The sequence below is a fragment of the Anthonomus grandis genome, chromosome 5 (genome assembly GCF_022605725.1).
Source record: "Anthonomus grandis grandis chromosome 5, icAntGran1.3, whole genome shotgun sequence".
NCBI classification, from domain to species: domain Eukaryota; kingdom Metazoa; phylum Arthropoda; class Insecta; order Coleoptera; family Curculionidae; genus Anthonomus; species Anthonomus grandis.
Window position 1 is genome coordinate 35514027 of NC_065550.1, and position 17405 is coordinate 35531431.

At 28.6% G+C, this 17405-nt stretch overlaps 1 protein-coding gene across 2 annotated transcripts in view; it reads left to right on the forward strand.

The window, feature by feature from the left end:
• Positions 1-16934, forward strand: part of LOC126736680 (leucine-rich repeat-containing protein 24-like) — a 156174-nt gene extending 139240 nt beyond the window's left edge. For both annotated transcript variants that reach the window (XM_050441169.1, XM_050441170.1), the window contains exons 6-7: positions 688-928; positions 15128-16934. In XM_050441169.1, coding sequence (XP_050297126.1) covers positions 688-928; positions 15128-15407 — 521 coding nt within the window. In that variant the 3' untranslated portion in view covers positions 15408-16934. The remainder of the gene's footprint in view (positions 1-687; positions 929-15127) is intronic.
• Positions 16935-17405: the final 471 nt, after the last annotated feature.

The following is a 17405-nucleotide window of genomic DNA, read 5'->3' on the forward strand; positions in this document are numbered from 1 at the left end:
TTTTTCATAGCGTCCTCCAAGGCAAGATTTGATCTCTCAGATGACCTCCCCACTTTAAAGTCCAAAATTTCAAAAACTACTATAAATATTTTCATAAAATGAAAAGCAAAATACTAAATAGAGTATTGTTTATAAATCTTATTAAGGACGTAAATTAACTCAAGCAATAGTTTTAAAAATAATAAAGGTTTTATGTAGTGACATCCAAAAACAAGGATTGCTCTTCAACATAAGCATTCACTTTAAAACCTAAAATCTCAAAAACTAGAAGGAATATTCCGGTGAAATAAAAAGCACAGTATTCAGAAAAGTATTTTCTATAAATAATGTTAAAGGTTCACATCAGTTCAAGGTTTACTTTTGAGAATATGCGTCATTAAATATAAAGAAGTCCGGGCCACATTAGTGGACTCCACTAATAAATTAATTATTTTTATTCTCCTTATACCGCCTCTGCTGTCACTTGTAAAGAAATATATGTGATATCTGTCAACTGTTTGGACTACAAGAAATTGATTTAGAAGTTTATCTAATGATTATTAAAGGCACATGTCACTGCTCCCTTAAACATGTGGCAACGTTGCTCATTTGCCTCGGGCATACTCGCCGCGGCTCGTTCTCGACCGCCTCGCAACACCGTTGCCATATCCTCCAACAAGTAGTGAAATTTCTGTGAATTATTTTCAGGTATCCATATGGTGGTGGATGGTCAGGGTTATCCAGTGGACTATGGATTACCAAAGTTGCCCTACAGCTTAAAATCGACCGCCTCGTCATGTATCAACGAGCAATATTACCGGACGTTACCCTGTAACCGGATGAAAAGGCATTCCGCCGCTAATCCCCTCAAACGGTACTCAAGGGAAGTGGAATTCCTATCGAGGAGTATCGATAGCCCTTACGATCATTATCACACGGCCGATATAAGGTAAGCGGACCCTTGAGTAATATATGGCTTTTAATTAGGTTTTAAAGGGATTAGCTTGTCTCGATGCCTCCCCGTTAGGGTTACACTACAAAGGGCATTTTTAACATTTGATAAGGTAGAAGGAATTTTTGACCCTTTAAGCTGCGAATTAAAACGAGTTTTTTTTATTGAGCTCTTTATTCCTTATTTGAGTTTACAGAGGCGTAATGTTTATCGGGTGATGTTTGGGGAAGTTATAGAGTAGAAATTGAGGGACTTTAGGGATGAAATGTTTGTATGAAAGTTGGGTGGAATAATCACAAAACTTTAAGGTTAAGGAACAGGGGTTTTCTTGAAATATAAGGGTAGTCTTGGATTTCTTATTATGGTAATAGATGCTCCTCTTAAAAGGGAAACAAAAAGTATTTGACTAATTTTTTCATAAAATGAATAATAAAAAACTTACAGGCACATTTTGGCCTATGGCCAAAAATGACTAAAAAATTTGGAATTTTTAAAAATTTGTCCAAATAAAAAAATATTTTTGTCAGCTATTAATCATAATAAGACAATGAAAAAAGTCTCATAAGAAAAGTCGTGTATTTCCATAGGAGAGCCAGGAAAAAATAAAACATTTTATATATAGGGGTACGTACCATGATTGTAATAATTTTCAAAAAACCGTATTTTATTTTTTTATAAAAAGTCTATGGTTTTATGACAAATTTGGCTCATATGAAAGTTGTTTGCCTTAATAAGGTCTATCATTGGGGAAACAATTGTGGTTCTATTTTCCATACAGTGGAAGAAAATCATGAAAAACCTCTTATAATAAAAATACAATTTTCTTAATATTTATTGGAAAATTAATTTTTTTTCTTTTTGAAATAGATGCTTCTCTTAAAGACAAAGCAAAAGGTATTTTACTATTTTTTTCCAAAAATTAATATTTACAAAGTTACAGGCGCATTTTGGGTTTTGGTCCAAAATGACTATAAAATTAGGATGTTTTAAAAAATTGTCCAAATAAAAAATTGTTTTTGTGAGCTATTAATCATAAGAAGACAATGAAAAAAGTCTTATAAGAAAAGTCTATTTTTTCCATAGGAGAGCCAGGAAAAAATAAAACATTTTATATATAGGGGTACGTACCATGATATAAAATGCTTCAAAAAATTATATTTTATTTTTTTACAAGGTATCTATGGATTAACGACAAATTTGGCTTAAATAAAAGTTGTTTGGCTAAATAAGTTCTATCAGTAAAATTAGAAATTTCAATAATATTTTCAGTACAGTGGGAGAAAATCATGAACATTCTTAATCTAAAAAATGCATTTTTCTCAAAATACATTAAAAAATTTATATATTTTTTTTGAAATAGAAGCTGATTTTCTTATCCAAAATTACGATTACGAAATTTAAGATCTAATGGCAAGGGTCATAAATTGACTAAAATTATCCTCAATCGCCTGTAAGAGCTTTTAGAGTACTTAGAAGATCATTCCAGGCACTCCAAGTGGCTCAGATCTCTCTAATAAGATTCTCAAATTACCTAGAATTGCAAGATCTAGCAGTGAGAGTCGTAAATTGACTCAGATTATTCTCAATTGCCTGTAAGAGCTTTTAGAGTACTTAGAAGATCATACTACGCACTCCAAGTGGCTCAGATCTCTGTAATAAGATTCTAAGATTATCTACAATTGCAAGATATAATAGCGAGAGTGGTAAAATAACTCACATTACCCTTAATTGCCTGTAAGTGCACTCAGAGTACTTATAGTAGCTCAGATCCTTGTATGGGTACTCCCCGTTAGGGTTACACTACAAAGGGCATTTTTAACATTTGATTATGTAAAAGGAATTTTTGACCCTTTAAGCTGCAAATCCCTCAATTTTAAACGCGTTTACTGTAGGTAGAAGAAGAAACATCAGAAGTGTTATATAGCAAAGTGCTATATTTTGACTGAAATAATTTGCACGTGTAACAAATGGAAACGGAAATTAATTCCGTATTCGAAATCTAGACATGGAGGCGAAGTAACTTGTTTACTTGCCGAGTAAAGTTTTCCTGCTGTGCGAGAGGAGCTGTTTGTATAATTAGCACCAGAGGGACCGGCGTAGGTATATATAGATACCGAGAGTTTCGGGAAAGCGATAACTAGGAGTGGTAGTTGCATTAGAACGAGCCTCCGGAGTATTTTGTAGTGTTTTTATTGAGCCCTTTATTCCTTATTTGAATTTACAGTGGCGTAATGTTTATCGGGTGATGTTTTGAGGAAGTTATAGAGTAGAAGTTGAGGGAAAATTTAGGGGCTTTAAGGGTGAAATGTTTGTATGAAAGTTGGGTGGAATAATCACGAAACTTATGGTTAATAAACAGGGGTTTTCTTGAAATATAGGGGTAGTTTTGAATTTCTTATTATGGTAATAGGTGCTTCTCTTAAAGGCAAAATAAAAAGTGTTGTATCAATTTTTTCATAAAATGAATAATAAAAAACTTACAGGCACTTTTTGGGTTTTGGCCAAAAATGACTAAAAAATTCGGAATTTTTAAAAAATTATTCAAATAAGAAAAAAATTTTGTCAGCTATTAATCATAATAAGACAATGAAAAAAGTCTAATAAAAAAAGTCGTTTATTTCGATAGGAGAGCCAGGAAAAAATTAAACATTTTATATCTAGGGGTACGTACCATGATTGTAATAATTTTCAAAAAATCGTAGTTTATTTTTTTATGAAAAATTTGTGGCTATATGACAAATTTGGTTCATATAAAAGTTGTTTGCCTTAATAAGGTCTATCATTGGAGAAACAATTGTGGTTCCATTTTCCATACTGTGGAAGAAAATCATGAAAAACCCCTAATATTAAAAATGCAATTTTCTCAACATTTATTGGAAAATTTATATTTTTTATTTTTGGAATAGATGCTTCTTTTAAAGACAAAGCAAAACGTTTTTGACAATTTTTTTCAAAAAATTAATAATTAAAAACTTACAGGCGCATTTTGGGTTTTGGTCAAAAATGACTAAAAATTTGGAATTTTTAAAAAATTGTCCAAATAAAAAAATATTTTTGTTAGCTATTAATTATAATAAGACAATGAAAAAAGTCTTATAAGAAAAGTCGTTTATTTTTATAGGAGAGCCAGGAAAAAATAAAACATTTTATATATAGGGGTACGTACCATGATTGAAATAATTTTCAAAAAATCGTATTTTATTTTTTTATGAAAAATCTATGGCTTTAGGATAAATTTAGCTCTCATAAAAGTTGATTGGCTCAATGAGGTCTATTATTGGAAAAATAATTTTGGTTGTATTTTCCATACAGTGAAAGAAAAGCATGAAAAACCTTTAATAATAAAAATACAATTTTCTCAATATTTATTGGAAAATTTATATTTTTTATTTTTGGACTGGATGCTCCTTTTAAAGACAAACCGAAACGTATTTTATAATTTTTTTTAAAAAATTAATAATTAAAAACTTACAGGCACATTTTGGGTTTTGGTCAAAAATGACTAAAAAATTTGAAATTTTTAAAAAAATGTCCAAATAAAAAAATATTTTTTCCAGCTGTTCATCATAATAAGACAATGAAAAAAGTCTTATAAGAAAAGTCTATTTTTTTCATAGGAGAGCCAGGAAAAAATAAAACATTTTATATATAGGGGTACGTACCATGATATTAAATGCTTGAAAAAATCATATTTTATTTTTTTACAAGGTATCTATGGATTAACGACAAATTTGGCTTAAATAAAAGTTGTTTGGCTAAATAAGTTCTATAAGTAAAAATATAAATTTCAATAATATTTTCAGTACAGTGGGAGAAAATCAGAAAAATTCTTAATCTAAAAAATGCATTTTTCTTAAAATATATTAAAAAATTTATATATTTTTTTTAAAATAGAAATAGAAGCTGATTTTCTTATCCAGAATTACAAGATCTAATGGCAAAAAAAGGAATATTAATGACCTGGAAAACATGAAAAATTACTGTTTGAAATAAAATAAATATTGTTTAAATGAAGTCAAAAAATGTCTGGAATAAAATAAAATATCTCATCAAGCGCTTAGAAGAAACCTAAAATGCCTTCAAATTCTTAAAAGTTGTCCCAAAAAGGTTGGAAAAATATTTCCTGGATAACACAAAAAAATTCCAACACCTGGAATAAAATATTCATTTATTTCAGATGTAATAAGTTAAAAAATGACTCCTAGAAAAATTAATGCAAATATCAGGAATAAATTTAAAACTCGTTTCAAATGCCTGGAATAAACCATTCAGAATCGTATAATTTTCTATGCCTTCTAAAATATTTAAATATGTTTCTTTTCAGGCATTTCAAGGCAAAAATAACTCAAAGCGCCTGAAATGATAATCCATTAAACTATCTGGAAAGCATAAAAACTTCCAGAAATGTGATATTAACTTCAGAAAGGAATAATGACTAGGTACTTGGAATCAATAAATATTTCCTGGAATTAGGAAAAACATGGAAAATTAACTTTTTTATATCTCCCAAGCATATAAATAAACTTCTAATTTTATTTCAGAAGGCCTGGAATGCCGGAAAACGTTTAAGAATCTAAAATTCCAATTGTTAAAAGTCACTTAATGTTTGGAATAAAATGAATATTCCTTGGATTAGAGTAGGAATTGGAATATTTTTTTTTGTGTTCCATGGTTCACCTTATTTCAGGTTTTATAAGTAATTTTTTAATTGTTTTCCAGGCATTTGAAGCCATCAAATTTCTTCCTGGTTTTCACGTACGTTTTTATATCTTTCAGATATTTAAAGTTATTTTTTTATGTCTTCGAAGGAAATATTATAATATATATATTTATAATTTTTTTGTTCAATTTTAATATTTGTAAGGTTTTTCCAGCTTGTTTTTTAAGTTCAGAAATGTGAAGTAATTTTTTGTTTCTTCCAGGCATTTGGAATAATTTGAACATTTTTCCAGGCATTTTTAATCATAGCAAGCAAACTCAAAGAGCCTGGAAAAGGTTATTTCTCATATAAATAAAAAAGACCATTTTAAAACTTTTTTCCATACAGTGGGAGAAAATCACGAAAAACTTGAAAAAGTGCAATTTTATCAAAATATATGGGAAGCATTCATTATAGCTTAACGACATTTAAGAAAAACATGGTATTTAATTCGTATTTGGCAATTGGGCGGTCCAAATCTCAATTTTCGGGAATTCCTATTCACATATTCTTAACCAGAGACTAATATTTTGGGAAAAAAAAAACGGCCAAAATCCTCCAGAGAAATAAAAAAAACGACGATATTTCGAATGTGATTCAAGCAACCCTCGTAAGTTCCAGTCAGACAGTTTCGTTACCACATTCGCTGACCCTCGCATTAAAAGAAATTGGTTACCGCGGGTTGAATTCTTGATGTTTTTCGGTTCGTTGCTTGACCAACCATATTAATTTTACCTGAACAGCTAAGGATAAAAATCATTATTTTTATCTGTTAAATTCCCTCCATATTATAATACACACACTCCACTACAAACTAATTTAAATTACTTGCATGTTCCCTAGCAAAAGTGTTCCTTTAATCTAAATTGCAAATTGGCTAATTTGTAATCAATGCGTGTTTCGAACACCTTTAATTCGAAATACATTTTAGCGATCATAATGGAATACTCCCCGGAATAGTCTCTCTCGTAAAGTGGATCGTATTCAGCTGCTGGTCTATAATTTGACGTTTATTTGCTAAAGTGCATTACCGTAAAGTTGGGCCCTAATGGGCACAAGCGGTGCGAAAAGTTTACATAAGTGGTTGGTAATTTCTGATTGGAGTTAGGATTTAATGCAGGGGCTTTTTTTAGAAGTTTTATAGTAAAGAAATTAATTTAATGCGGGAGTTATTACGTCAATAGTTTTCGTGACCTCAGCTTTTATTTGCGTTTATATTTAGCCAAAAAATTTCACCTTTTTAATTTTCAGGCAGTTCAAGAAGTAATAGTTTAATTTTGTCGTACTTTATTGACAGTTGTAGTTTTTTGTAACTTAATAGAAGAAATTTTATTATTAATCTTCTTTTTATCTACTTCCAGGCAGTTTAGAAGGAAATATGTTCATTTTTGTCTTTTTCCAATCAGTGAAAGTTGTTGCCTAGAAAGTGTATTTTTATTTTCGTCTTCTGGCAGACAATCCTGATCAGAAACAAAAATATATCTGTAATTTTTAATTTTTTTGGGAAAAAAACTTCAATATTTTTTGTTTTGTCCATAAAAGAAGCACTTATAGAAAAAATACAAATTAAAAAAAAATTCATACATTTTGCGAAAATTTGTATTATTTAGATTCAAGGTTTTTTGGTGATTCTCTACTACTGTATGGAAAAAAGAATCAAAATTATTTTTCCTATTGCTAGAATTTATTAAGGCAAACAACTTTTATATGAGCCAAATTTGTCCTTAATGAATAAATTGTTTGCAAATAAATAAAATGTGATTTATAATAACATTTTACTATCATGGTAGGTACCCCTATATATAAAAGGTTCTATTTTTTTCCTGGCTTTCCTATGGAAAAAAGTGACTTTTCTTATTAGACTTTTTTCATTGTCTTCTTATGATTGATAGATGACAAAAATATTTTTTTATTTAAACAATTTTTTTAAAAATTTAAAATTTTCATTATCATTTTTGACAAAAAACGAAATAAATGCATATAGATTTTCTAATGCGTATTTTTTTGAAAAAATTGGTAAAATATTTTTTGTTTCGTCCTTAAAAGGACTTGGAGTGCCTGGAATATTCTTCTAAGTACTCTAAAAGCTCTTACAGGCAATTGAGAATAATCTGAGTCAATTAACGACCCTTACTGCCAGATCTTGCAATTCTAGGTAATCTGAGAATCTTATTACAGAGATCTGAGTCACTTGGAGTGCCTGGAATAATCTTTTAAGTACTCTAAAAGGTTTTACAGGTGATTAAGGATAATCTCAGTCAATTTATTACCCTTGCCATTAGATCTTGTAATTCTGGATAAGGAAATCAGCTTCTATTTCAAAAAAAAAATATAAATTTTTTGTATTTTGAGAAAAATGAATTTTTTAGATTAACAATATTCATGATTTTCTCCCACTGTACTGAAAATATTATTGAAATTTCTAATTTTACTGATAGAAGTTATTTAGCCAAACAACTTTTATTTAGGCTAAATTTATCGTTAATCCATAGATACCTTGTAAAAAATAAAATATGATTTTTTGAAGCATTTTATATCATGGTACGTACCCCTATATATAAAATGTTTTATTTTTTCCTGGCTTTCCTATGGAAATAAACGACTTTTCTTATAAGACTTTTTCCATTGTCTTATTATGATTAATAGCTGAGAAAAATACTTTTTAATTTGGACAATTTTTTAAAACAACCTAATTTTATAGTAATTTTTGGCCAAAACCCAAAATGTGCCTGTAACTTTTTAAATATTAATTTTTGGAAAAAAATAGTAAAATACCTTTTGCTTTGTCTTTAAAAGGAGCATCTATTTCAAAAATAAAAATTATAAATTTTCCAATAAATATGGAGAAAATTGCATTTTTATTATTAAAGGTTTTTAATGATTTTTTCCACTGTATGGAAAATAGAACCACATCTGTTTTTTCAATGATAGACCTCATTGAGCCAAACAACTTTTATATGAGCCAAATTTGTCATAAAGCCATAGATTTTTCATAAAAAAATAAAATACGATTTTTTGAAAATTATTACGATCATGGTACGTACCCCTATATATAAAATGTTTTATTTTTTCCTGGCTTTCCTATGGAAATAAACGACTTTTCTTATAAGACTTTTTTCATTGTCTTATTATGGTTATTAGCTGACAGAAATATTTTTTTATTTAGACAACTTTTTAAAAATTCCAAGTTTATTAGTCATTTTTGGCCAAAACCCAAACTGTGTTATATACTATATTTCAACAAATCTATAACTTCTTTATTTTTCGTTCATTAAAAAAAAACTGTAATATGCTTTTTGCTTTGCAAAAATTGCAATTTTGACTAATAGTAATATAACACACTAAGGCAAATAACATTTTTATGAGCCAAAGAAAAAAAATTAATCTTTTCCAGGCCTGTTGACTTATTAATATCTAATTTCCAATTTTTGATAACGTTCAAATGCCTGGAAGAAAATAAAAAATTACTCAAAAAACCTGGAATAAAATTTTAAAAAAATCCCTGGAAGACGTATTAAAATTATTCCCAATTCCTGGAAGATATGAAGTTCAATTTAATTGATTTATAAACACCCTTAACACCCTTAGACTTTTTCTTCGGGGACATCTCAAATCCATAGTTTATAAATGGCAATCTGCTAATATTGCTGATCTGAAATTTAAACTTTTCTTGTTCTTCTAGTCTCTTCACTTTCTACCTAAGGATTTTATTTGCCTTTGATAGTTCGGAAAACTTTGTCTCTTCCTCAATTTGCATTGTTAGTTTTAGTGTCTGGTTTTTATGCGAAAAAAGTGAAACCTTTAGGGTCTCTATCTCGTTTCGCTTTACAGCGACGTCCTCAATTGCCTGTAGATATAATTTCTCTTACGTAAATGTACCTGCTGCAGACAAGAAACATCATTTTACTACGATCGTCCATCATTCTTGGATATTAGATGCGTTTTCTTAGCAAAAGTGCCTATTTTGCCCCCAAAAAAATAATAAAATTGCCTTTAACATGTTTCTTTTATTTATCAAAGGCGTTTTTTTTTTCTATCTAGTTCGTATCGTAATTTCCCAAAAAACAAAACCGAGAAATCAACAGAACAAAAAAAAAAAGAAAGAAACGAATTTCCATATAAATTTCGCGTTTTGTTTACAAAATTGCCCGCGGTCCATCGAACCGGAATTTTTTTTTTTGCATACGTCGGACCCCTAATCGTCAAACACACTGATGACTCTTGTTTCCCGGAGTTTAAATTTCTCGTTTTCCCGGGTTTCGAAACTAATTTTGGAGGGCGAAATTAAAGCGCGGTACCGAAAAATGCGCAAACGATGGTTTTTTTTCAATATTTTTTAGTTGTTTGTAATGTGCGGTTATGAGTGGAAAATAAAGTGGAATTTAGGAAAAAAAATCGCTTGTTGAACTTCCATAATATAGCTTCCATATAACGATATGATAAGCCCATAAGGATGAATGCATTTTTTTTTCTGAATGAAACTGAGCTTTACTTTTTTTCATAGATGCAAAAAATTGCATTTTTCTATAAATTTATATAAAAATTATATTTTTTTATTTATGCACTAAATCCTCCTTTCAAATACAAAGCAAAAAGCATTTTACATTTTTTTTCAATGAACGGAAAATAAAGAAGTTATAGACTCATTTCGGTTTTTGGTCAAACATGGATGAAAAATTTAGAATTAAAAAAAAATTGTTCAACTTGCAAAATTGGAGATTTATTAATCACAAAAAGATAATAAAAAAAGTCTTATAAAGAAAATCTCTATTTTTTATAGGAGAGTCAGGAAAAAATAAAACATTTTATATATAGGGGTACGTACATGATTGCCAATTTTTTCAAGAAATCACATTTTATTTTTTTATAAAATATTTATGGCTTAACGATAAACTTAGCTCATATAAAAGTTATTTGGCTTAATGAGTTCTATCAATAAAAAAGGGTATTTGAATGCTTTTGTCCATATAGTAGGAGTTAGTAGAGACTCTAATCTGAAAAATGCACTTACTGAAATTGTACAAATAATATATTTATTTTTGTAATATATGCTTTTTCTAGGGATAAAATAAAAAGTATTAAATAATTTAAATATAAACACAAACACAAAAAAAATTTATAGGCTCATTTTGGTTTTTGCCCGAAATTGGCTGAAAATTTAGAATTTAAATTTTTTTTCAATTTTTTCAATTAGTATGAAACAAAGATCTTTTTCTTTCCGAGCTTTTGAAGAATAAATTTGTCTTTTTATTCCAAATGTTTCGAGTTTCTTAATAATAAATTGAAAAGTCCTGAAGGATGTATGTAAAAAAAATCAATCCGAAATTCTCGGAATAAAGTTTAAAGTTCCAGGGAGAAATTAAAAATAGCAATAAAACGAATATTTCAATTAAATTGGAAACCTCTTTATATCTTCCAGGCATTTGTGATTATTTTTTTAAATCTTCATATTTTACCGGCTTTTGAAGCTAAAAACAGCTCAAAAACCTGGAAAAAATCAGGAATAATTTCAATTGCATAGAATGTTGTAAAAAAATTTCAAATGCACGAAGAACTTGAATAATTACTTAGTGTTTGTATGATTGTAAGTGTACAATTACTAGTGTACCATCAATCCCTAGGAAGAAAATTAAAATACCTTCAAATCTCTAGAATAAAAAATTATTTCCTGGATAATAGTATAAAAAAAATTCCAAATGCCTGGAATAAAATAATAAATTATTTCAGATGCCTGGAATTAATTATTACAAATACGGACGATTAAGTTTCCTTAAAGGAGTAAAATAACAATTAAAATAACCGCTTTATATCTTCCAACTCTATTCCAGATACTTTTTTCTTGGCATCTTTTGATGCTATTTATATCCCTTATTACATTTTAAATGGTTTATTCCAGATGGTTTATGTAGAATAATTTCCTATCCAAGACATTGAAATTGTTTTCTTTTCAAGTATTTAAAAATAACTCAAAATGCCTGGACCGAAAAGCCATTAAACTGTATGAAAAGCATAAACGAAAAAACTAATTATACAATTTTTTACAAAAAACGAACAATAAAAAAGTTAGAGGTTTATTTTGGTTTTTGATGAATTTTTAAAAAAGTGTTCAATAGGGGCAATGCATATAATTTAGTTTGGAAAATTTCTTTTCTTTGGCTCTTAAAAATGTTATTTGCCTTAGTGTGTTCTATTAGTCAAAATTGCAATTTTTACAAAGCAAAAAGCATTTTACAATTTTTTTTTCAATGAACGAAAAATAAAGCAGTTATACCTTTTTAATCAAAAATGGATGAAAAATATAGAATTTTTAAAAAAATTGTCCAAATCAAAAAAAAAAAAAAACGGAGATTTATTAATCACAAAAAGATAATGAAAAAAGTCCTAAAGGAAAAATCTCTATTTTCTATAGGAAAGCCAGGAAAAAATAAAATATTTTATATATAGGGGTACGTACATGATCGTAAAATTTTTCATTTTATTTTCTTTACAAAATATTTATGTCTTTACGACAGATTTGGCTCATATAAAAGTTGTTTGGCTTAATGAGTTCTATCAATAAAAAAATGAATTTTAATGGTTTTTGTCCATACAGTAGAAGAAAATCGCGAAAAACCTCTATTCTCAAAAATGCCTTTACTCAATCTCAAATTGTACAAAAAAAAATATTTTTTTTCTGTAATAGATGCTTCTTCTAGGGATAAAATTAAAAAAAAATTAAATAATTTAAAAGAACCACAAACAAAAAAGTTATAGTCTTATTTTGGTTTTTGCCCGAAATTGGTTGAAAATTTAGAATTTAAAAAAAATTGTGCAAATCCAAAAATTTTTTTGCAATATAACAATCATGATAAGATAATGAGAAAGTCAATAGACAAACAAATGTTATTTGCCTTAGTGTGTTCTATTAATCAAAAATGCAATTTTTAAACTGTTTTTCATACAGGGGAGAAAATCATAAAAAACCTCTTTTTTCAAAAAAAACGCAATTTCCTTAAAATATATTAGAAATTTTATATTTTTTAATTTTGCAATTGATGCTTTTTTTCAGGAAGAAATAAAAAGTATTTTACAATTTTTTTCAAAAAAATTGTTGCATGAAAGTTTCATCAAAAATTGCTGAAATCAAAAAAATTGTCAAAATCAGTACAAAAAAATTAAGTCATCTATTAACCATAAAAAGATAATGAAAAAAACCTTATACAAAAAGTCTATATTTCCCATAGGAAAGAGAGGAAAAAATAAAACATTTTATATGTAGGGGTACGTACAGTGATTGTTATATTAAAAAAAAACACATTTTATTTTTTTACAAAATATCTATGGCTCAACGACAAATTTCGCTTATATAAAAGTTTTTTATCTTAGTGAGTTCTATCAGCAGAAAAAGCCATTTTGAAAGTTTTCTCCGTACAGTGGGAGAGAATCACGAAAAACCCCTAATCCAAAAAGTGTAATTTTCTCAAAATATATTTAAAGTTTTTTATTTTTTATTTTTGAAATTGATGCCCTTTTTAAGGACAAAATAAAAAGTATTTTCAATTTTCTTCAAAAAACTTGTTGCAAGAAAGTTATACGCTCATTTTGTTTTTGGTCAAAAATTGCTGAAATCAAAAAAATTGTCATCTATTAACAATGAAAAGATAATGAAAAAAACCTTATACAAAAAGTCTATATTTCCCATAGGAAAGAGAGGAAAAAAATAAAACATTTTATATGTAGGGGTACGTACACTGATTGTTGTATTTAAAAAAAAACACATTCAATTTTTTTACAAAATATCTATGGCTCAACGACAAATTTCGCTTATATAAAAGTTTTTTATCTTAATGAGTTCTACCAGCAGAAAAGGCCATTTTGAAAGTTTTCTCCGTACAGTGGGAGAGAATCACGAAAAAGCCCTAATCCAAAAAGTGCAAATTGGAATTTTCTAAAAAATCCAAATCAAAAAAAATGTTTGGTTATCTGTTAATCATAAAGAGATAATAGAAAAAGTCTTATAAGAAAAGTCGCTATTTAATGTAGGAGAGCCAGGAAAAACTAAACAGTTTATATATTAGTACGTAACATGATTGTAAATATAAAAAAACATGCATTTTATTTTTTTTACGAAAAATCTATGGCCTTATGACAAATTTAGTTTATACAAAAGTTGTTTGGCTTACTGAGGTTTATCAGCAAAAAATACAATTTTGCCACTATTTCGCATACAATGGAAAAAGCTTAATTTTGGTATACAATAAATATTTCACAAATATTTTGTTTAGCTAACTTACATGAGTGAAAGAAAGGGTGTGAATTTCCTTTCTTCCAATATGTGTGACACAAATGTGACTAAAATTGACACACAATTGTTGAGTAAAATTGATCATTATTTCCTAAAAATCTGAATAGAAAGTCGGAACAGTCAAGATCCAGAAATTGCGTTATCTAATAATATAACTAAAACTAATAATATATTTGCTCGTGATATTGTTCAAGGAGCTACTCAAGAAAATTTATCATCAATCTAAATTTAAAAAAAAATGGGATCATTAGAAGCATAAATAAAAGGACAAAATGAAAAAAAAATCTGTACAGAATTTAAATTGTGAATAGTGGATTTAAGGATTTAAAAAATAAACAGATTAATATGAAATAACTAAATTCTAATATTGTAAGTTAAGTATTAGGGTCAGGGTGCCAAAGGTCTTTGCAGATTACCTTAATGGCAGTATACAGGCAGTTAAATTGGACTGATTGACACTGTACTACGTAGTTACTTTTTCTGGAAAACCTTAGGAATCCTTTAGGTAAAAAATCATGTCATACTGGATATAAGTAAAATAAAACATTGACTGGACTCTTTTAAGTTTCACTGAATGTCTCAAAATCCACCTATACTTATATCAATCAATCAATCAATTAAATATGCTTTATTGTCGAAAAATTTAAAGAAATTCGTAGACAAAGCTATACAGAAAAAGCAAAACACATAAATATAAAAATCAAAATACAAGTACTAAATGAATATATACAAAACTGGGTACAAAAGACATAAATGTACCTGGTCAAATTTCTTATACTAAATGTAAATAGGAAAGTAAATAAAAATAGTAACAAGAAAGTAAAATAAAAAAAGTAACATTAATACAATGTTTAAAAAGTCATAAAAAATTTTATAGAAATTTAGCAATACAAAATATTGCTACTATACATCATAAAAAATTTAATAATTAGCCAGTGCGTGCATGATCAACTCAAAAATTAATATTATATAGTTTATAGTAATAGCTTTTTCCCTTACAGCTACAAATCGACTTGATTTTAATACTATATACATTGACAGTCATGGTGATCAGTTACTTCAAATTGATAAGACTTAATATACAGAAATTATTGTTGACAAACATTTAAAATAGATTCAATACAATACAACTTCTTCTATTAACAACGGAAAATCCTCTAATGTAAAAAATTTATTTTTCAACTTAAAATCGAATGTTTTCTTCTCATTTCAGATATACGGCGGACGGTTATCCGGTACCACGTCAACCGTCGGGAAGCGGCGGTACCCCCCCGCCCGACTGGTCCCAACCGGCGGTGCCGAAAAAGTGCGCGAGCGCCCAAACCGACACCGAGGACGACACGAGCGAGTCGTCGTCGTACATAATCGTGCGCGGTAGTGTCGTGTGCGCGAGCGTACCGGAACATCCCGAGGAACATCCGAACGCGAACGACGTACTGACGGAAAGTCCCGACGAGGGTTACGAGGGCGAACCACCCTCATCAGTTGTGTAGACTAAGTGAGACTTAATCAAACTAAGACGCCCTGTATAATATTTGTTTTCGCGAAGGTTGAGAAATATTCGAGAATATAAAGATTAACGCGAAAAAGGAATAAATGTCACGAAGATAAATTCGCGCGATATACGCGAGCTCGTAATATGAACCGTAAAAGCCGTCGTGGAAATTTGGGAAAATTGTATTTTCTCTCTGATTTTTCGACGGGTATGATGAAGATTTTCTCGTTTTGTGGGGGCCTTAAGGACGGACAGGATAACATAGATATATTTTTTAGCATAAATTTACATTTGTACATATACGACAACATTCTATATATCTACAGGGTCATTATTGTAACTACTATTCTTCTATAGGTTGTGCTAAATGAATTACTTTGGACAATCGGAGGCGTAGAGTAAGGCGATTTGTATATATTCGTCTGTAGGTCTGTAGATACGCTCTATAGTATGTTTTTTTGTTAATATAATTGTACAGATTACTAAAAAAAAAAAAAATAGAAAACCCCAGCGTGCGCCTCTGAACTTAGTTTTTAAGGTAAATTAGCGATCTTTCCTATAATAGCGGTCTTAGCTCAAAAAAGTCCTTGTGAATAATGGTGATTCCTTGTTTACATTTTAATGCAATTTTGTGCTGAAACTAGAAGACTTAATAATATCGGTTATTTTACATGTATTTTATGACGTTTCGGTGAAATTCCAAGAAGTTTGATGGGTCACATGCTATTATTTGATCAAATTAATGAGATTTTTTTAAAAAGCTTTTGGCATCTCGACAGCTGTTTGTCCTAAATCGGCCTTGTTTTCTCGAAATTTGTTAGAGAATGCAAAAATTTAATCATATAGCATGCAAATTTTTTGAGTTTCCAGAACATCACCCTGTATACGTTCTTCTTCTCGTAAGATATTTTAAAATGGCGTCTGCACGCTATTTTGAAGTTTTCTTGATTAAAAATCATTTATTTTTTCTCTTTTACAAAGCGATTTAAGGTATCTGACAAATTTTTGAACTTTTTAGGTTCCAATAATTAATTTTCCAAGTTTCCAATTTTATCAAATTTCCAGTTTTTCATTTGACCATAATTTGGACCTTAGACTCATTGAGTAACTTAATCTCTGCGTTTTTACAGACTTTCTAACTATTTGATTTTGAAAGCCGCCACCCTTAAAATCCCCAAAATTGAACATAATTTCAAAATACAGACTTTAAAACACTTTTTATATAGAAAAAGGCTCAATGTCCAAAAATAAATGATTTCCACTGGTTTTCCTAGACGATAGTTCCCTAAATGAAGAAAACGTACGTATTTCTCATAATAAATAACACATAATATAATAAAAATAAACACTATATACATTCCTGGTAAATGTCAGTAGATATTGCAACGTAGGTAATTGTTATACAAAAAAAAATAATAAATAAACATACATATATATATCAATAGTAGATGAATTAATTGTTAACGACGATTTGTTTGTTTTAATTTCGTGTCTAAATGTGAATAGATTTTTCAATAAAACATGTTTTTTAAAATGTGGCCGAGTTTTATTTTAATACCTGTCGTCACGTCGGGATTTTTGTTGTTGTTTTAATTGCGGCTTAAAATAAATGAAGTTTTTAGAGCCAGGAAGTAAATATGGGTCAAAATGTAATTGGAAAATTTTTTGATTTTGGGTTTTTAGGTTTTTGAATTTTTAAATTTTTGAATTTTTGAATTTTTGAATTTTTGAATTTTTGAATTTTTGAATCTTCAAATCTTCGAATATTCAAAGATTCGAATCTTCGAAACCTTGAATCTTTGAAGTTTTTGTTTATTTTTTTTACGTAAATGATTACTAAAGTACGTAAAGAAAACTAATCCCATGGCTGAAGCGAAGTTTTATTTTAAGAAATGTTTTCTGGAAACTTAAACTAAGATATTCAATGCCTGGAAGAACATATAATGAAAATGTAATCATTTACGTGAAGAAAAAATAAATAAAAGCTTCATTATAA